Raw genomic sequence first — 22,262 nt, forward strand, 5'->3', positions numbered from 1 at the left:
TTTATTAATTGCAAACATAATAAACTAGTATCGTGTATACATCCCCAGGCAAAGGACTTAAGTTGTAATGAATGTCCTCAAGATATCTGGAACTTCCATATTTTTCGTATCCTAATTAGCCATTTTACTTAAGGGATTTCCAATTTGTAGCAAAAATCCAGAATTGGAAATTCAAAAAAAAAAAAAACTAAACCAAAATTGGCAATTGTTTACATAGCTTTGTATCCTATTACCACAATAAAAGTTGTAATAGTCATTAGAGTCTGTAGTTTTATTGCTCATGATAATCTGTTTTATAAAATAATATTACAATCATTGTTGTTGATAATAACATCTTTTAGGGATTTATAGACTTTTCTCAGGGTTTTGTTTTCACAATAGATAGGTGTGACAGAATTTGCTCTCCAGGTTGTATTAAAGGGAAGCCAAAGCTTATTTATAATGAGGCCAAATAGGTTTGCTTTGGTCACCCAGGGTACTTTCCAGGGGATTGTATTAGTTTTTACCTCTAGGAGTATCCTCTTGGAAACATAAATTGCATGGACACTGTCATGTCCCTTTATATGCTTCATACACTCCTGTTTTTGAACCTTAATGTCAAACTTCTTGAACACACACTTGTTTTTAAGATAAGAATGAAAGAAATTAAAATAGAAACCTGGGTTTTAAAGAAGTGGCTTCTTTTGCTCAATTATAATTGTTTTGGATAACTCATATTTTAAAGCATTTCTGCCAACAAGACTAAACCAAGAGTAATAACTGTAGCCTTATAGAAAACTAAATCAAAGGAGTAGAGATGAGAATCCAAAGAAACACAGTTGTTCTTTTAAATACTTGAAGTGCTATTCATAATACTCAAGAGCAAACAGAGAATGATTAATTTAGAAATATGAGGTATTTTTCAGTGGAATTACTGGAATGTTTATAACCATTCCAAGTGATTGTGAAACAGAGGTACAGGCACACACTTATACTTTTGTTGGATTTGCTTTATAGCAAGTTTCAATCCAACTGCAGAATTTTGCAGTTTTTTAGATAAACGTTTTAGATAGGGCTTCCTGAAGTGCCTCTATTTATACTTGTGGCTGGATCAGAAACCAGCTTTCTCAAGAGCCCTTGGGGGCCAACTTAAAACAGGTGCCACTGGCATTATGAACAGAATAGGGCTGGATTATTCTCTGGATGAGAGGCCTGTGCTGATGAGGTCTGACTTGCAGGGTGACTTCCACTGTGGGCTACTCATTTCCACTGTGACCCAACCTGTCCATAGCTTGCACTCTTGCTAGCTACATCACAATTCTAGTTATTCAGCTATTTGCCAAATATGTATGGAGAGTCGACACGCAAGAGACTGAAAATGTGGAATATTATTTCAAACTCCTCATGACAGAAATGTCACTTGTACTGGTGACTACGGATGGTACCATCTCTGATTCCTGGAATGGCCTTTGGCTAATTGAGTTGTATGTGACCTTTATCCTCTACCTTTCTGTGACCCTTTCATACCTTTCAGTGCTTGTCTCTTAACTTCAAGGTTTCAGTCGCTTCATGCTGCCTTGCCACCAGACTTTCCAGGCCTCTTACCTCAGTATGCCCTTTTTAGTTACTTCACTAGTTCCAAATCTAAATATAAATATAGTATATCCTATTCCACCCCCTCTTTCCCCACTCCTGGATTGTCTTCCTAAGACTAGCAACTCAATAATAATACATAATACTATTCAGCACATTTCAAACTGTATCAAAGCGCACACATTAAAATGTGTATTATACTGTTTATAAATCTGTTAATAAATCTGTTCTTTTTTACATTTATTTTTGGTGACATTGGTTAATGAAATCTAGTAAATTTCAGGTGTACAATTTAACAGTAAGACATATATATATATGTATATATATATGTATGTATATATATGTGTGTGTGTGTATATATATATATATATATATATATATATATATATGGAGAGAGAGAGAGAGAGAGAGAGCGAGCACGAGTCTGCGTGAGCGTGCACATTGTGTGTTCCCCTCCCATAGTTAGATTTCTTTTTGTCATCACATATTTAACCCTTTCTTTCTCTCCCCTCCCCCACCCTTAACCATTAGTCTATAGTCCATGTCCATGAATCTCTGCTTGTTTGTCCTATTCATTTGTTACTTTTAGGTGCATATCCCACATATAAGTGATACATGGTTATCTCGAGGTCCATCTATGTTGCCACAAATAGCAGTATTTCATCTCTTCTTAAATTTGTTCTTTATATATATAGATGTAGATACAGATATAGTTATAAATCTAGATAGATATATTTATATAGGTATCATAGCACTTGTTGGAATCTAATAGTGGTTCAGTACTCTCTAGATGAAAGTTTACTGTGGGAAAATATTTGGTGGCAGGTGGGCCTTTATTGGATCCTCAGTATTATATCCTCTGATTAACTTTTGGGTAAAATTTCCTCAGGTCACTTGAGATACCTTATGTCGTCATCTCGTATGGGGAATACCAAAGAAAAAAGATAATTGGGATAATGTTTGGAAATTGTCGTTCCCATTATTACATATCTTTTCTCTGTCTACTGACTGTCTTAAATCTAAATATGCCCTCTTTGCTACCTAAAGCAAGGGAACAGAAGAAAAGGAACCATGAATCTATTGGATCAAAGACATTTTGCTCAGATAGTACTTAAAAGGAAATGAATTCTCAGTGTACCCTCAAGGTCTATATGATAAAGCTAACTGTAATGGCAGTTGAATGTCTTCAACTGCTTTTGAGCATGATTGTTTTATCATAGTAGCAGATACTTTGATTATCTTCAATACCAACCATGCCTTGTAACTAATGGGCCAGACAGCCTGTTAACATTATAAAAGTATAGATTAGGCAAAAGATCACTTGGAGGAGGTAACTAAAGGGATTTAGGGTGAAAATGGAAAAATCATTCTGAAAATTTTATTTTTCCTATCAATTAGGTATTTATACAGATTGAAGCTACCTTTCCAAGACAAATTTGTTGACTCAGAAGCACTTGCTATGTACCTTATGGTTAGGGGAAAACAAAAACTGGAATATTACAGAGTTTTTTAAACTTATGCCCATGTTTTCTTTGTATTAATGAACTTTTAAAATAAAGCTAAGAAAAAATATATATTACCTAAGAAAAAACATTTATATTATCTCTCAGCTGTGTGAATGCATGGGAACAGTAACACAGACAATCCATAAAAAGGAATAATACAAAATTCATTTAAAGATAATAAAACAATAAATATTAAAATTACATTCATCCAGAGATGTATCATCAATAATTTACCATAACCCAGAAAGTTCAACTAATGCAGATTTCCCTTTCTTTGTTCTTGACAGTTATGAGACAAATGACAGGTAAACAACTGATACCAGGGAGTGAATAAAAAAGCCCCTCAAGAGATAGCAAGTGACTGGTACATATTTAGTTCAATCTAGATGTAACTTCTTGACTTTGACAGTATGCAATGGTCATCAAAATACAGAGTGATGAATCTTGTGCCTTCTGAATCCTCAAGGAAAGTTCAATGCCCTACATCATAAATTTAGAATGAGTTATTTATTTGATTATTGGTTTATTTTTAATAAATACTTCACATACTATAAGAGGATTTGAGGGAATTTATAATAAAAACCCATATGCCTCAGGGCAGTGAAAAATTAGGTCAGAAAGAACGACCAGTAACCAGAAAATTCAAAAACTTTAGTGGCCCATGGATCCTTTCAAAGATCTTAGAGCTGCGAACATCTCCCCCAGGAAAGTATAACTATGTACATAAGCACAATAGTTTGCCAACAACCTTGAATTCTTTCCAGGTACCCTCTCCCCGGGTTTCCCTGAACCCCAGGTAAAGAACCCCTCTTATGAGAATGCAAAATCCTGAAATTAGATAGTTATTACACTTGAGCACTGTATTTAGCTTTGAGTTTCCAATCAACTGGGGTTAAAAGAGAAACACATTGAATTACAGAGTTCTCAACATCTAAAAAAGGAAGCAGATCAGTTCACAAATCATAAGTGAAACATAGTTTTAAAATGGCAGTGTTTATACAGTTTATGAGAGGATTATTTTATAAAGGAATATAGCATAATTTGATGAAATTCTTTCAAAATAAGCAATTGGAGGAAAACTGTCCGCTAATTGTATTGATTGGCTTATCAAATTAGCCACAGTGTCTCATTTCTAACTCTTCTGGAAAATAGGGAACTTATTCTGTATATCTTTCTTTAATGGTAGATTTACCCACCTAATATTATTTGATTAAAACTGACATTAATATAATATATTCCCATGAGCACATACCAGCTGAGCAGCAAGGGAGGCCTAAGGGTATAAAAAGAAATCAAACTGTGATTAAATATCTGCTATTAATAGGTCATATCATAGAAAACTGACATGTAGATAATGGCAAATGATTACTTTAGGTGCCCACTGCTTCCAACCCAGGCATTTATTTTCCAAAGGCAAATAACATAGTGGTTCCTGTCACAATTATAGGCAGAGGCAGTATAGCATAGGGGTTAAAAAAACACAGTCTCTGGAATCAACACTGTTTTCCCACCACTTATTAGGTGTGTGACGTTAGGAAAAGTAACTTCTCTGAGTCTCAGTTTTCTCATCTATAAAATAAGAATAATAAATGTCAATCTCAGCACTGCTCCTAGGTTGAACAGAGGTCCTGCAGAAGTATTTGTTTTGTAAGGTCTCATCTATATAAACAATTTGAGTCACCTAAAATCAACATGTCAGTGTGATTATAGCAATTCATTCTCACACTCTGCTGGCATTGGGACCTAGCCATAGGACCTCAGGGAAACCCTATAGGCACAAGTACTGGAGCTCCTTGGAGGATCTAGTCAACCCCAAACAGAATGTTACTGTACGGAATTGGAAATATCCCAGAGATACAGGGCTAGAGCAGTGATCCTGCTTGCACAGGTCTAAGGAAGATGCTGGTCTATCTCACAAGATCACTAGGAAGATTGAATGAAGTAATCTGTGTAAAGCACTTGACATAGTGCCTGACTCATAGTCCTCAGTACACGTTGGCAATGATTGTTATCCTTTCCATTATCTACAATACTCACTGCATCTCATGCCTCATCTGGTTTTCTTTCAGTGGATGGCTGCATTGACTGGTCAGTAGATCTCAAGACATACATGGCCTTGGCAGGTGAACCAGTCCGAGTGAAATGTGCCCTTTTCTACAGTTATATTCGCACCAACTATAGCATGGCCCAGAGCACTGGGCTCAGGCTTATGTGGTACAAAAACAAAGGTGATTTGGAAGAGCCCATCATCTTTTCAGAGGTCAGGATGAGCAAAGAGGAAGATTCAATATGGTTTCATTCAGCTGAGGCACAAGACAGTGGATTCTACACTTGTGTTTTAAGGTGAGTGCTGCATGAAAATATTTCCCAATGTCATAGCTGAGTATTCTTTTGATTGGAGCTGGAGTGTGTGCAAGTGTGCCCAACCTTATACAGTGGGTATGTTTTTAAAAGGTTGTGGTGTATGTGGAGCTTTAGTAAATTCAATTCTAATGATTTACTGGAACTACATTACAAATTTGTATCAAATTTTTATAAAATGAGACTCTCATTTACTATGTGTGTTCATTTATTTTAGAAAATTTTGTGATTCATTTCTTCCCCTACTCTACCCCTGCCACAGGGTCTTTTGTTAACAATTGTTTTTCCAGAGCCAGTTGGCCCAATGATCTTGATACCTGGCCATGAAAATAATCTAAAGTACCATTTAGGCCAGGGTCTCTCCTTGCTTGTTGATGGAAAATAGCTTCAAATGCTGCTGAGAGATCTTAAGGAGTGATTGGAACTTATAGGTGTGGATAAAATTTTGAATATTATCACTCCTGTGTGCCTTGGTGAGGAAAAAAGTTTGGAAACCACTGTTCTGAAGGAAACAACAGTATTTTGTCAACTCAGAGATATCTCTGAGCTCTCTTCTTGAATGACATAAGTAAAGTAGGTAGTATTTGGCTATGAATAATAAACATTTTTTTTGGATCTAATGGTGGTCACTGACTCCAAATATGTTCCAAGTAAGAAATTCAGTGCATATAGGTGATTTTATGCCATCGCCAAGAGAGTGCAATTGTACCATAAAAGTCTCGAATTTGGCAATATCTATATTCACTTAAAACTCAATTTGATAGCACTTTCAGGTGATCATAGATGTTTTTTGTATGTTTCATTGACCTTGTTAAATTACTCTATTGATTTTAGTGTTTAAAAATTCAGATATGAGATATTTAGTAATATTCTTTACCCATTTGAATCATAGCAAGAAAAGTTTACTGTTTTTGACCTTTCAGTAGTCAATTGATCATTTTTTTGCTTGTTTTTCTTTGGCCCATCTCAGAGCAATTAGTTGAATTTTTAAGCATGTTAGTGGGTTATTCATAGAGAAATGGTAGAGAAGTAAGTCATATTTTGAAAAGTAGTACAAGTCCAAGAATTACTGTTACCCTCCTTTCCCACTTGAATCTTTTTTAGTGGAAGCACTTAGGAGTATAAAAATGATGAGGGTAATCTTATTTGACAAAATCCCACATATAACATTCTCAAAAACTTGATACACAGGGTGACTTAAGCCGCAGATAAAGATAGATGTGTTCATGCAACCCTGATTTGAATTCACAGATATTGAAAAGAATGATTAAATATAATTGAACATCTATGGAAACCTGCGTGTTTGGGGATCGCAATAGCCAAGTACAGAGAACCAGTTATAGGTTCAAAAACAATTATGACTATTTACCTCTCTAATGAATTAAGCAGAACAAGGAAGCTCCTTCTTAAATGGGAATATAATCAGACTATTTTTGGCCTTTAGTAATCATTGAAGTAAATGAGGTTCTCAAAATCTGAATGCCTCACAAACTCTTTCTAAAGGGTTCCTTAGTTCATTTATCAGCTCTGAGGCATGACATTTGCCTTGCTATTCATCAGACTTGTGTGATTCTTAATCTAGAAAAAGAACATCACCAGAAGAATTGAGGCAAGTGGAGATATTTGAAATAAGAAATGCACCATGTTGCTAATTACTGTATCTCTCTCTACAATGAGTACATGAGGGTTCATTATATTGTTCTTTTTGTTTTTGTGTATATTTGAAATGCTCCATAATAAAACATAAAAATAAATATAAGTATAAAGTAATTTTGCCTGATTTTAGTGACCCTTAAATGGTCCTTACCTGTAAGTACCTATGTAGCATATATTAAAGAAGTTTTATATTTCAATGAACAATCATTTAGCATATACCACGGGATTTGCTTTATGCAATTTTTCAAGGAAACCTAATTGTCCTAGTCTTCCTAAGACTCTAAGAAATAGCTTTAATCACCTTCCACCCTCCTACTCTACCTCCTACCATGGTTACCAAGAGATTTTCAAGGACAGTGAACATTTCTTATAATTCAATTCCAACTTGAATATTGATCCTTAAAAAGTTAAGTGTCAACAAATCAGTTGCCTGGGTAGCAATTTCCAGGAGAGCAGATAGTTTTTTGTAGGAAAAATGACAGCCTGGATCTTATAGAATTAATTGACTTCAGAAAAGATCAAGATTGTACAACAGGGTCTTGAGACAGCACAATGGCTTCTGTGGCCTGTTTAGGCTAAAGTGTGATGCAATTAGTATTTTTCTCTATCTGTTTTTAGTTATAAGTGAGAGTCCTGGTTTCCTCATTTTTTATATCAATTATGCATAAAGGAACACATATATAACCTGAAAAAATTATTTTCTCAGCCTCTAAAATTTAATCTACTCATTTATAAAATTATAGGTAACTTAAATAGCAAAGTACTGACAATTTTAACTTATTTTAATTTCATTAATAGTGGATTTGATATGCCATAATGTTTAGAAGTATAGCCATATTGTTGTACATTATCTATGTAATACTCAGAAATATAATCCTTCTATTGTAGAATACCTATGTAATTTGAACTTCATTCAGTTTGTTTATTGGAAGGAAGCAGATGTTTATTGTTTAATCAGTTAGCAGGGTTATCTGCTTTGTAAGAATTAATGGACTATATTTGATAATCATAAAATAAAAATTGATTTCAAACAATCATTGATGAGCTTGCTAACACTGGTATTCATATATACATATGTGTGTGTGTATGCGTGCACACACGCATAAATATATTTTGTTTTTGTTTTTATTTGTTTAATCCCTTGTATCATTACACAAACTTCGGTGACTTTTTGTTTTATGGTTCTTTTGCTCATATCTAGGTTTCAACTTATACCAGGAGTTGCAAATTAAAAATTTTTTCGGGGGCCAAGAAGGTAATAAAAGATTGTGGCAGACCATCTGAAAAATTCTGGAGTATTGGAGGCTATAGCAATCCCCTCCATAATCTCATTTTCATTTATTCTACTCTTGGCACCACCTCTAGCTCTCTTTATATACCCTAATTCCAATAATATTTTGATCCCATCCAGAGCTGCAACCCATTGAACCTACAGATTTTTCACTGCCCTTTGTTTTCTTCTCACCTATCATAGTTTGAATTCCATGATCAATCATTATAATCATTTTCATATATGTCCCCTTGATTTCTTTGACACTTTCTCTCTTCATCTTACTCACCAACTCTCCATCTATGCTTGTACCTGCATCCTTGCAGCTGAACTTGACAAAGGAAAATTTGTAATAATATTGACTGGTCTCACTTCGAATTCATCAGCATGAACCTCAAATGTACCGTTAATGCTGCCAAGTAGTTTTACTATATATTCTTATTCCATTCAGTCTCCTGTCCTCCTAAATAACTGTTTCACATTATTTGATCTCCTGAAACTTCCAACATCTCCTCCTCTTGCTTTCCATTTCATTGAAAAAAAATGGGAGCAATTAGGAGAGAATGTCTACTACCACTACCTGCCTACTGACCATCTGTATTTTCATACTCTGCCTGAATTTAAGTTTGTTAGCATCGATGGACTGGCCTTGTTCCTATGTAAGGCCAATCACTTCCTATTCATATTTGCCTACTCAAGGATATCATCTAAGCAGTTCTCCCATCTCTCTCCTATATCATGGAATTCTCTATTTCTACTGGATCATTTCCATCAACATCCTCACAAGGCAATATTTATGTCATCCAAAAAATGTCCCCTTGATTCTACTTCCCATGCTAGTCACTGCCCCCATTTCCTTGTTCTCATTTACAACAAAACTACTTCAAATAAACTGTTGCCTGCACTCACAGTTTTGAGCTCTTCTCTACTAATTCTCTATTAAACTTATTACAATTAGAATTTTACCTTTACTACACCACCAAAATTGCTCTTATCAAAGTCTCTCATGACCTCAACAATACCAAATCTAATAGTCGGGTCATTTTTACTCCCAGTTTTACCTAATCAGCTCTTTTGGCACAGTTGATCAGCCCCCCTTCTTTTTCTTTTCTGTATATATGTATGTGTATGTATGTATGTATGCATGTATGTGTGTGTGTGTGTGTGTGTGTGTGTGTGTGCGTATTATTGACTTTTATCCAGGGACTCTCATTCTCCTAGTTTTCCTCCTACTCCATCAGTTATCCTTTCTTAAGTCTTTGTCTGGCTCCTCATATTCCCCCTGACCTCTTAATGTTAGAGAGACCTAGGGTTTGGTCCTGAGGTTTATTTTTCTAATCTCTATCCATACTCTCTCTCTTCATGATCTGTTTATAATGTTACAGTTTTATGTATTATCTTTACATTGATAACTCCAAAATGTATACCTTCCATCCCAGATCTCAGTCTCAAAATGCAAGTTCCTTTTTTTTTCCAACAGACTTTTCAACACCACCTGATGTCAAAATCAAGATGTCCAAAACTGAGCTCCTGATTTTCCTCCTGTCTTATAAAACAAACCCTGAGGCAAAAGCTAATATGTATTAGGGAGTATAAACTGAGGGAGAATAGTAGTAAAAGAAAAGAGAAGTGAGGCACAAGAAGAGGGAAAGTATTTCAAGATAGTTGATTCAGGAGGAGAAATTGAGAAAAACTGACCTCTCAGCCCCATGTCCCATTTGTCAAGGGTTTAGCCCACAGGGTCTTTAGGAATTGCACATGCTGTGACTTCAGTCTTACCGCTACCACTCTGGGCCAAACCACCATCTCTAATCCCTATTATTGCAATAAACTTCTAATGGTTTTTCTGCTTTATCACATGTTTCCCTTCAATCTATTCTTAATACAGTAATCACAGTAATCTTTTAAAAACATAAGTCACATGTCTCTTTTCTTTCCAGGGCCTTCTTATGGCTTCCCATTTCATTTGGAATAAAAGCCAACTCCTTAGTAGGGCTCACAAGACCCTATGCGATCTAGACTCTGGTAGCTCTCTAACTTACTACCTTCCCATTCTTTTCTCCCTTGCTCACTGACCTACTTGCTATTCCTCAAACATGACAGGAATGGGGTCTTTTCAAACACTCTAGCCTTGTGGTCTTTGCTGGCTATTCTATCTGGAATGCTTCCTTCTTCTGTTTCCACATGACTAACTCCCTTATTTTCCTCAATTGTACGATTTCCTGTATTTTAACTTATCAGTGGGTGTTCCTTGACTATCTTATGATTTTAAGATTCTCTTTTACTCAATCTCTATCTTCTATACTCCTAATACTTTTACTTTGCTTCAATTGTTTTTCTATAGTAATTATTATCTTTTATGATATACATAATTTAGTTATTTATTATACTTATTATTTTCTATCTCCCTATGCTAGAATGTAAGCTCCTTAAGGACAGGGATGTTTGTCTTTTTTGCTCACTGATATAGCTCAAGAGCCTAGAACAAAGTATAACACATAATAGATGTTCATTAAATAATTATTGAATGAATGAATGAATGAGCTATACTCCAGTTAAAGTCAGGCAGTCACCTGACAGATCCAAATTATTATTACTATAGAGTAGTATAGGCCCACTATTGTTAGATCTTCTGATTTTTTTAAAGAAAAACCTGAAATCTGAATATTTATATGAAATTTCTCACATTTTTAAATTTTATGCCCCCCTCCAAATGTCCCTATTTAAATTCAACCAGTGGACTCACAGTTTGTCATCTCTGAACTACTAGGTTCTTACTCCAACATTAACCTAGGGAGTGATGGATATTATAGATGCATATGGCCTGACCCTTGCCTTCCTCACCTGGAAAATAAAGATTCATTTATTCAACTTAAGGTATTGTGAATACTTGCTTTAGGTGTTTGGTATATAGCCTTGAGCGAGACAGATTAAATTCCTACTCTCCTGAAACTTACCTTCTAGAGTGGGAGATACTTACAAATAATGAATACTTACAAATAATGAATACATTCACAAGATTACATTGGATAGTTCTTAACAGTGAAAATAAAACAAGGGTCATGTTAAGGAATGACTGGGAGGCCATTTTTGGTTGAGCGATCGAGAAACACCCCCCAGAGAAAAGGACCTGTAAGATGAGACCTGAATAACAGGAAGGAACTAGATTTGCGAAGCTCTACAAGAACATGGTTCCCATTAAAATGAACAAGCGCAAAGGTCCTGAAACAGGAACAGGCTTGTTATAGCCAAGGAAGCTAAAGAAGGCCAGTCTGGATGGAGTACAGTAAGAGTAGGGAAAATGGTACTGTATGAGGCTGGAGAGGCAGGCAGAGTCCAAATCCTGTTGCATACTGTGGGCCACGATAAGTTAATTTTTATTAGTAATCATAGGCAAAAGGAGAGTGTTGTATTTTGTCGGATTGCTTTAAGCTGAGGAATAACATGATCAGATTTTCATTATAAAAAAAAGTAACTCTGGCTACCCTGGTAAGAATGGATTGTAGGGAGACAAGGAGATCAAGTTAGGAAGTAATTATTATTTAAGGAGCTATGTGATAGTAAGCTTGGATTGTGGTAGTAGCTGTGGAGATGAGGAAAGTGAATGAATCCTAGATATGTATTGAAGGATGAGCCAACAAGATACGGATGCATTGGATGAGAGAAATGAGAAAAATAGTCGAATAAAGGGTATCTCATAATTTCAGCTTAAGCAAATAAATAAATAATGTTGCTATTAACTAAGAGAGAAACAAATATTAAACAAATATTTATTGGACCCACTTCTGTCTAGCTCATGAATATAATCAGTTTTCTCTACTTTCTTTTTCATTTATTTCCTATTTTTACTGTTCTTCATAGGTATCTGTATCTGTATATCACAACAAATCAGATGTGGTTAATTCCTGCCTGTACGAAGTTCTGTGATTGTTTTCAGTTTCCACAGTGTACAATATTGTCTGGTGATGAGGATGAAATTCTTTTTATTAAGACCACCTGTCTTACGAAGTTTGAAACCTTTTGTGATCATTTATCAGTTTCTAGATATTAAACAGAAGTGCTTAAAAGTTGTTTTCTACCAAAGAAACAAGATGGAAGAATTTGTTGGAGGTATATCCTTAACTGGCTCTTTCTTTTTGTCTGTTTATTCTGACTCCCAAACCTCAAAGATATAAGACTCATGACGAACCAATTAGAAAGCATGTACATCAGATAATTACAAAATGCTAGAATGAATATAATTGGGTGTCACAGATGTATGGTTATCTTTTTCAAGAACTCATTGCATGAAACCCCTTCCCTCCATTCACCTTAGACTTGAAGTATTTCTTAGTGATTGAAAAATGAGAGTTCGTTCCTTTCTAACTATAGTTTTATTTTTTTTTGTTTTTAATTAAAAGGATATTTTTTTTCTGTGTATGTAATTTTAGGTCTCAAGTATCTATTATTCATTAAACAAATATTTATTGGGCACCTACTTTGAAAGTTACCACAAAACGGTAAAGTGAAAGACAGGGCTCCTGCCTTTTAACAGATTAAAAAGGGAATTAAGACATGTATACAAATTATAATTAAATAAGTATAACTCAAATCAAAGATGGAGTCCTATGTGGTTCAGCATAGAATTGTATTCCAGGAAACATAGTCTAGCAACTAAACATAATTCTAAAAGTTTGGACACTTAAGTATTTACTGTAGTCCTTTGAAAAACATCAAGGGAGAGCCAATTTGTAACCCCCAGCAACATTTAAATCAGTTGTTTACATTATTTTCACCCCCAATATCTCTTACACCCCTCATTCTCATTCTCAACTAAAAACCTTACCCTGGAATGCATCCCCTGCAAGTGTTTCCTTTTTGTCGTTTTCATTCTCTATCGATTTTTTTCTAACAAGAAACTCTTGCTCTGCTTTCCAATGCAATTTAATTAAACTCACATTGCTCCTTGCAATTTTCAGCTCTTTCTGTCCATTACACCTACTCTATACAGTAGAAGCCCAGTAACTGATTTAGCCTACCAGGAGTCTCCATAGAAGCTGCTGGATTCGGAGACACCCATGCAGCCAAAAAGATCATCTATAGAGGACAGGGAGAAGGGGAACGCTGCCAACACTAACTTAATATCTTTTGTTCTATAATACATTAAAGAAGGTGAGAAATGCTATAAGAAAGATAAAGAAGTCATAGAGTAGAGAGTAAGGAAAAATAGCTTTTGACTTACAGAATCAGGGGTGTTTGAGATGGTTCTTAAAGATCTAAACCTATGGTGATAGTAGAGGCCTTCCCAGACAGATCAGACAATGTCAAGGGAAATGTGGTGCTTAAACATGGGCTATGCACAGAGAAAATTAGGGAGGTCAATTTGGCTGGAACCAGGGTTTATAAGGCCTTTTTTTAATGTGAACCTAATAATAACTAACCCTTCCTTTATGGAAGTTTCAGATATATTTTTGGAGCATGAGTCTTCAAGACATTGACCAATTCTTAGAAAAGAAGCTAAAAGGTAACTAAGGAGCACTTTACTTTGCAGTCAGATAACAATGCACATTTTTAGCAGATGATGTTTCCATGGAGAAAATGTGTATTTAAAGGGGGTAAACTCTATTCTGTAACTTTACCCTTATTAACAAAGATGATACTGACTTCTCTATTGTTGATCAGGACATGCATTCCAGTTGTTTTCTCAGGGATGGGGATTAATTCATATGAAGCCATCCCCACCCTCTCACCTCTGTGAAGAGGGATACACCTTGGCAAGTAATTGGTTAAAGTTTTGTAGTAACAGTCTGTATTTATGGTTATGGAACAGGGAAAATCTAAATAGGAGGGTGATGTGTTGTTCCACCCCAAGGCCTTGAGCCCATTAAAACAAGACCCAGGTTAACACTAATCTACACATACCCATTTCCAGATCAGATCATACTCTTCAGCACTTAGGCAATATCTACTTATCTGAGTAGAGAAATACCCTATGCATTTTTTTAGCCCCATTACCCTGCTCCTTTGCAACACTTTCCTCTGACCCCTGGAAAGGGGAGGAGTTTGGCTATATTTCATATCTACATTCATCTTCTTCACTTTCAGGCAAGATCTCTCTCTCTCTCTCCCTCCCTTGCTCTCTTTCTCTCTCTTTCTCACTCCTTTTTAACTGGATCTAAAGCTTACCCTTAGACTACCTCCTCCACTTTATACACATATGGAGCAGATTTTCCATACATGTTGGTTGCTGACTTAGTGGCTGTAAACCTCAGATCACTGGGGTCTGGAGGTATTTAATTTGGTAATATGAACTTTTTTTTTCTAATATGTTAAAATTTCCAACAGAAACCAAAATAGTTAGTAGGAAGGCAATTATGAGATGACAGTACAAAGAATGATGCTGGGAACACCAGTATTTTAGAGCAGGGTGCAAAGCCACAGGAAATTTTGATTTTTAGGGCATTTAAGGAAGTTTCCTATTAGGTCATGTCTTTGCACAAACTCTCTAGCAGACTTTTGACTTTGATCTCACATGAGCTAAGGCAAAGGTGAAAAAGCATTGTTGTATCTAAATAAAATATGGCTTGAGTTATTTTTACTTTCCATTACTTTAGACACAGGTGTAGCTAAGTTTAACTTTTCAGTGTGTGGATAAGTCATTGGAAATTGGGAGGTCAACAAAGATTCTTTCTCTGGTCATTCCCTTTCACTACCTTCTTTGTTGGTATCTCAAATGGCAAGCCCAGAGAGGCCCATTACCATTTTTCTAGAGGTAAAAATCACTGATTTTGACCAACACATTGACCATCCCCTTCCATTACCTATTAGAGCTGTGTCTTTCTTCTAAAAACATTGTTTTTAAACCTCTTACTCTTTAAAAGCCCATCTCACTAGGCATGCTAGCCCAAAGGCTGAAAAGCCAAGACAAAACACCTCTTTTGGGTTTATTTAGAATATTTAGTGATAGAAGTGGAATTTTAGTTTATTAAATCCTTTCCTCTATACTTACAGAAGAAAAAACTTTAAAGCGGGTATTACACATGAAGTCATGAAAATGTTAGTATCTTTCCTTAATTTTACCAAACATAAAAGCCAGATCCAAAGAAACTGAATCTTTTACTGAAAAAAAGAAGTTATAAAAAACAATTTATAATACCATAGATTTGTGTCTAGCACCCCTCCTAGAATTATGCATCTTCCTTTCCAGGGCCTCTTTCTAGGCTTCCACTGTTTGCCCTTTTTCTTTCAGTGGGCTCTTTGTGCAGGTTGATGATCCTTTCCTCCCCCCACCCCAAAGTTTTTTCCTATATATGCCATTGCCCAGAAGCCTTCACCCCCATTGGACCCTCCATCCTCACTCTCAGGTGCCTCATCTAAGGTACACAAAAGCAGTAACCCTCTTGGTTTCTCATTCCTTTGCTACACAGGTCCGCTCTCCTCTCTTGTTCGAAAGGAAGAGGTGGACTTTCCAAACATATCAAGCCAGTAAATTCACTTCATTTATTTTTTTGTGTATTGTGAACATTTAATTATTTTACTTTCATAACACAGAAGTATACAAAGAAGTAAAAGCCCTCTTACTGCCCTTACCCTACTCCATTTTCCTGGAAAAAGGGTTTTCTTGGCCTTTTCTATGCTTATTTAAACATAACTCCATAATGTAAAGCAAACATAAATCTATATAGCTACATGTCTTAATATACATACTTATAAAAACTTCAGGGGTCTGTTTACAAAAAAAAGATCCTGTTATATGACTTTTTTTTTTCATTGAACAGTACAATAATGGACATGCCTCCAATACAGTATGCAGGGTCTATCTAATTCTTTTACATATTTTTTTTGCATTTTCAGGCTTTCTTCAGCACTCTCCTTCCCCATGGCTCAAGTGTCTCCTATATTTAAAAAAAAAAAAAACTCCCTCATCTGTGTATCCCACCTCACTCCATCCCTTCATAGCCAAGAATCCTCGAAAAAGAGCCCCCCTCACTGAATGTACTTCCTTACATCTTGCTCCCTCATGCCAGAGTACTGTCTGGCTTTTGCACCTTCCACACTCAGATCTATTTGAAGATCGAAAGTGAAAGCCAGGCCAAATAAACACTTAAGAGCCCTCCTTCAGCCCTGGGAACTGCTGAGCATGCTCCCCTGGCAATTCTCTTCCCCTTGTTCTGAATACTCCTAAGTACCTCATTGCCTCCATGGTTCCCAACTAGAGGCAGTTTTACCCCCTAGTGGACATGTGGCAGTATCTGCAGACATTTTTGGTTGTCACAATTAGGGGGGATGTGCAACTGACATCTAGTGGGTAGAGGCCTGGGATTCTGCCAAACATCCTACAGTGTACCTGACAGCCCGCTACAACATAGAATTATCCAATGTCAAGAGTGAAGAGGTTGGGAAACCCTGCCCTAGAAGGATGTAACAAGCCCAAGGACATTTCTGACAAGGGCAGACTGACGATCTTGTTCCCCAGTTCTGATAGTTGTCCACACCTGCCCCAACAGGGGATAGCCCAGAGTCACATCCAGCTGCTGCTGATGTTCCAGGGCCATGGCAGTGTCAGTCTCTAGGTCCAGCATCCCCGGTGATGTCCAGGGATCCTTCAGTTGTTTCAGTCTGGTGTGATTCCTCACCACCCTTCCACCTGCAAGCTAAACCATGCATTTAGCCCCCCTCAACACCATTTATTGTCATGAGAGGAGGAGATATAGACCATCCTCCCCCTTTCCCGATTCAACCCCTCTTTGGAAATTGACTTTGCATTAGATGTGTTCTATTCCACGTATCTGAATTCACTGAGGGCTTTATACCCAGATTCTCCTCCCACATCTATCCTGGTGGTACAGTGGGGTAGAGAATCCCCCAGGATGGCACCATACTTTGGTCAGTGGTCTAGACCAGCAAACCTTTCATGCACAATCAGTTGCTGACTCACCTCCTTGGCGGTGGCTTGAGTCCCCTGTTCAGACTGGATTGTAGCCAGTTCTGCCCACTGCGGACTGGGGAGGATTCTCTGGTCATGGGGCTAAACAGCCAAAGCAGTCCTTGCCTGTAGCTGGTGCCGGCATCCTCTGTAAGCAAGCCCTGAGGGCTTTCCTTAGGGGTGGCAAACCCCTGCCGTGTTGTAAGCCCAGGAGTTAACTACAAGCCTGTTTGGATTGTTTTTCATTATATAACTTGCTCAAAAAATGAACGGGCTTCTTGTCCAGTTCATTCTTAGAAACTCTGGGGGTACAGGAATCCCCACTACCCATCACTTCCTGAGGCATGTCCCTAGCCAGTTTGAATGTTTTGATTATTGCAACTGTTCTTCTAGTGCCAATTTCTGACTTGGAAATAATCTGATTTCCCAGAACAGGAACTCGTTTAAGTTAAAGAAAAGGGAATCTGCATAGAGTGGATTTTCATGCAGCACAATGGCAGAAAGTGGAAAACTGGTCAGGCCACCACTCATTCTCTGGGGTCACAGGATCAACACTTCTCTGAGCCTTTCTGCTCCTTGGGATACCATACTGGTATTCTCTCACACACTTGGCCTCTGTAAAGGACATGGCTCTGCTTTCCTACTGATAGGAAGGCCAAGACCAGGCTTCTGCTGTGGCCTCTGTGACCATGGCTCAGACCTTGGCCCCAACTCCAAATAACCCACTGCTTCATTGCCTAACATAATCCTGACTATGGAATCTGCCTCTATTCAAATTCTCTAGTGTGAATCTGTTTGGCTTGGGATGAGATAAATGTCCACCCCTGCTGCAATAATGTATAGCCTAGGTGGAGGGGGGAGTGGGTGCCCAGTTCCAACAGATACTAGGGTGGGAGAGGCACATAAACAGAAACTGCAGCATGTCTGGGATGTCTAATACTAATGCTCTAGAACACAAAGGGGACCATCAAAAGGTCTCTTCCTGTCAATCTATACCCTCTCCACCTTCCACCCCACCTCTCTCTTGCTCCCATTATCCCACTCATCTCCCCACTCTACCAACACCTCCCAACACACACCCCCCAAAAAATTGATTTCCCATTGGGATATACTTATGTTGTATTAAAACATTTCTGAATTCATGGTTTCTGTATCCCGATTCCCTTCCCACAGCGGAAGCAAATTTTCCGTCGTGAAAAATTCACGGCTTTGCACCAAGGGCAGTCCCAGTCCCCGGGCCTGCGAGATAGTGGTCTTCGCTGCCATTGGAGATTGGTGTCTCTCTTGTCTCCTTGGGGTTCTTTTCCCTGGGCTCCCACATCAGACCTCGATCTAACACCGGAGGACCCCTTGTGGGGAGACGCCTGAGGTGTAGCTCTAGCTGTGAATGCTGCTGCTGGTGGCGATCGTATGGGGGCACCTGGGAAGGGGAATAAGGGGTATGAGTACATAAAAGACAAGGAGCTGGACAGAAACGGTTGCTGGTGAGGCTGTGGACTTAGGCTTCAAGGTCCCAGAGAAATAAAACATGGCAGTTTCCACTGACCTGAGCTCTCCCTCTGCCCTCCAGAGGTGTATTCCTCCCATCTCACCCCTTCCCCCAATCTGTGCAAGGCCTCCACCAAGCTAATTTGCAGCCTCTGACCCCTGGTATTCTTGTTTTCCTCTCCAGCAGCACCCCCAGCTGCAGCAGTAGTAGCAGCAACGCCCCCCCCCCTTCTCCCTTCTCACCTGCTCCTTCCCCAGCCCCACTGTCAGTGGCCAGGCCTGGCTCTTCTTTGACCTGCTTCTGCTCCCTGGGAATCTCCAGCTCCTGGAGAGAAGTGGACAGCGTTGAGACCTGTTATGGGGGTGGGGCAGGTAGGTAGGGGCGGGGCAGTGAGATGGGAGGCGGGTAGGAACTAAGTGGGACAAACTTACAGCCCTGAAGAGCTTCCACCTCAGCAGGTCCCTCTCTTTCTGCACTTCTGCCAGTTTAACTTGGGTCAGCCGCAGCCGGAAGGCCGCCTCTTTGCACTCCATCTCTTGCTGAGCCCTGAGCTCCTTCAGGTTTGAGGCCAAGACCTGCGCGGCTGACTTGTGCAGTTTGGAGAAGTCCTGTAGCCACTGCACCCTGCACGCATGTAACTGACCCTGCCTGTGGGCAAAGCGCACACCCAGGGCCAGGCTGCCCCAGGCACAGGCCTCTTTGGCCTCGCTAGGCATCGCGCTGTCCTCCAGGATGACTCTGAGCTTGTCTTCTACCTCTGCCCAGGACAGGGATGTATTCTCGAGGTAGAACTCGGGGCCTTTCACATGCATGGCCATTTTCTCATTGATGAAGTCCACCACTTTGCCGTGCTGGAACCCCCCAGAGGGATCCTCGGGTTTCAAGGCCATGATGGCAGAGGCCCTTAGGGGCTTGTCTGGCTCTGTAGGAATTAATCAGTGATCCTGTCTCCCTTAGCCCCACCTGTCTCCCTCAGTCTCCTCCCATTCGCTCGCCCTCCCCTCCCCCGCCTCAGACCCCCACCCAGTCCTAGAACCCCTCCCACCAGGCCGCACCTCGCCTGCTGGGGGCCAGAAGAGGTGCAGGCTGACCACACCCGCTGACCATGCCCACCTACCACACTCGCTGACCACGCCCGCCTACCACGCCCAAACGATGCACCTCTCTTCCTCCAAAAGGTCCGGGGGAAAGGAAGGCTCCGGGCCAGCCCTCTAGGTTTTTACCCTGGGATGTTCCAACTTTTAGAGGCAGCAGGGGCGGGTGGGAACGCACCAAGAAAGTTCTTACCAATTTCTCCCTGCAGACATAAACGAACCCGCAACACTGTTGAAAGTTCTTTAAGGCGGAAAGAAACAGAAGTGGTTGGAAAAGGCTTAGAACCCAGAATATGAAGCGTAATCAAATATAAAACGTGTCACCACCCTGCCATAATAGTTTGTCCCACACCAGGGATCCCTCCCCTCCTAGGTATGAATGTTCTAGAAAAGGAGACAGTTGCAACCTCTCAGAGGCTTCCGGCGCCACCCTTGGAGGAAAATACTGTAGGTTCTGTTATAGACAATTTGAATTCTAATACAAGGGTCTAGTATACTAACTTTTCATTTTTCTCATTTAATTTAAACTAAAAAATAAAAAAATAAAAAACAATTCACCCATTTCTACCCAACCCCCCACCCGCTGTCAATCACCAATCCGTTCTATGTATCTATGAGATTGTTTCATATATGTTGCTATATATGTTGCTATGTATATTATATATCAGTTTCCACATATACAAGATCCTATAGCATTTGTCATTTTCTGACTTATTTCTCTTAGCATAATGCCCTCTAGGTCAATCCAAGTTGCTGCAAATGCTTACATTTCATTTTTTATGGCTGAATAATATTCCATTGGGTATATCTGTCACTATTTATCTATTCAGCCATTGCTGTACACTTGAGTTGTTTTTATATCTTGACTATTGTAAATAATGCTACAGTGAACATATAGGTGCATATATCTTTTCAAGTTAGCATTTTCGTTTTCTTCAGATAAATACCCAGAATTGGAATTGCTGGATCATATGGTTGTTAAAGACAAAATATTCAACCTAGTAAATTTAAAGATATAATTGGCTTTATTGAACAATTCATGAATCAGGCAGTATGCTATTGAATAAATAGAGAGGTGCTCCTAGAAGTTGTAGAAAATAGAAGGTTTTTATAAGCATAAACTAGGCAGTACATGAAAGTTATTAGCAAAAGAAAATAAATTACTGTTTCAGGCAAGGGCATCTTTCTTTGGGAGAATGACAACAGAGGTCTTATCAGGATGATTATCCCACTAGTGTTGATTAGGAAGTTACAGCCTGATTGATTTAAGGTCCTATATCTGGGAGGGACTGAAACTGCAATAAACTCTAGATTTATTGTCCTATGAGCAAACAACTCCACTTGGGCCTACTGTTTTATTATTAACACAGTAATTCTATTGTTAATTTTTGGTGACCTTTCCTACTGTTTTCTATAGTGTATGTACCAATTTACATTCCCACCAGCAGTGCACAAGGGTTCCTTCTTCTCCACATACTGACCAACTCATGTTACTGCTCGTCTTTTTGAGAATATCCATTCTAACGGATGTGAGGCGATATCTCATTTTGGTTTTGATTTGCATTTCTCTGATGGTTAATCATGTACAGCATCCTTTCATGTATCTGTTGGCCATCTGTATGTGTTCTTTGGGTAAATATTTATTCAGATCCTCTGCCAATTTTTTAATTGAATTACTTATTTTTGCAATTGAGTTATATAAATTCTTTATATATATTGGATATTAATCCTTTACCATATATATGATTTCATCAACAAAAGAAATGTCTAAACCTGTATAGAATTTTTATCAGAGTTTATTTGAGCCAAAACTGACAACATATGCTATGAAACAAGATCTCAACTGCTTCTAGGAATAACAGTTTGCAATTTCTTTTATGAATTTGGAATTAAAGTGGGAACATGAGGAAGATTACTTGAAGGTTGGAGCAAGCAAGTCTGGGATCAGATTACAGGATAGTTGAGATTATGTGCTCTATTGAGCGTGGTAATTTTTTAGAAGGAGGTGTCTGAAAAGAGTCATTTCAAAGGTGTGTTAACATAGATTCATAAGAACAATGGACAGGGCTTGGTTGAAAACCTTATACTAAAGAAGTTATAGGCCTGGTGCTTGACTACCCACCATGACCTTCCAAGTTAGGAATTTATGATTTATTACAACACCCCACTTTTGTTCATAAATTTGCAAATATTTTCTCCGTTCAGTAGGTTTCCTTTTCACTTTGGTGATGTTCCTTTGCTGTGCAGGAGCTTTTTAGTTTCAAAAATACCCACTTGATTATTTTTTTTCATTTGTTCCTTTAGCTTTTGGTGTCAGATTAAAAAAAAATTATCATTGAGACCTATTTTGAAGAGCTTATTGCCGTCATTCTTATAGGAGTTTTCAGGTCTTACATAGAAATTAATAATA

At 38.3% G+C, this 22,262-nt stretch overlaps 2 protein-coding genes across 7 annotated transcripts in view; one reads left to right on the plus strand and one right to left on the minus strand.

Moving 5' to 3' along the window:
* The window catches only part of IL1RAPL2 (interleukin 1 receptor accessory protein like 2), a 1,139,149-nt gene that overhangs the window by 556,307 nt on the left and 560,580 nt on the right, over positions 1-22,262 (plus strand). For all 6 annotated transcript variants that reach the window (XM_036226644.1, XM_036226645.1, XM_036226646.1 and 3 more), the window contains one exon: positions 5,147-5,420. In XM_036226644.1, coding sequence (XP_036082537.1) covers positions 5,147-5,420 — 274 coding nt within the window. The remainder of the gene's footprint in view (positions 1-5,146; positions 5,421-22,262) is intronic.
* On the minus strand, positions 18,380-19,912 carry TEX13A (testis expressed 13A). The gene is made up of 4 exons (XM_016166757.2): positions 19,876-19,912; positions 19,190-19,680; positions 19,001-19,082; positions 18,380-18,689 (listed from the first exon to the last, which is right to left on the minus strand). The coding sequence occupies exons 2-4, from the start codon at positions 19,646-19,648 to the stop codon at positions 18,409-18,411; spliced, it is 822 nt and encodes a 273-aa protein (XP_016022243.2). The 5' UTR covers positions 19,649-19,680; positions 19,876-19,912; the 3' UTR covers positions 18,380-18,408.

Source organism: Rousettus aegyptiacus, unplaced genomic scaffold, assembly GCF_014176215.1.
Source record: "Rousettus aegyptiacus isolate mRouAeg1 unplaced genomic scaffold, mRouAeg1.p scaffold_m13_p_9, whole genome shotgun sequence".
Lineage (NCBI taxonomy): Eukaryota > Metazoa > Chordata > Mammalia > Chiroptera > Pteropodidae > Rousettus > Rousettus aegyptiacus.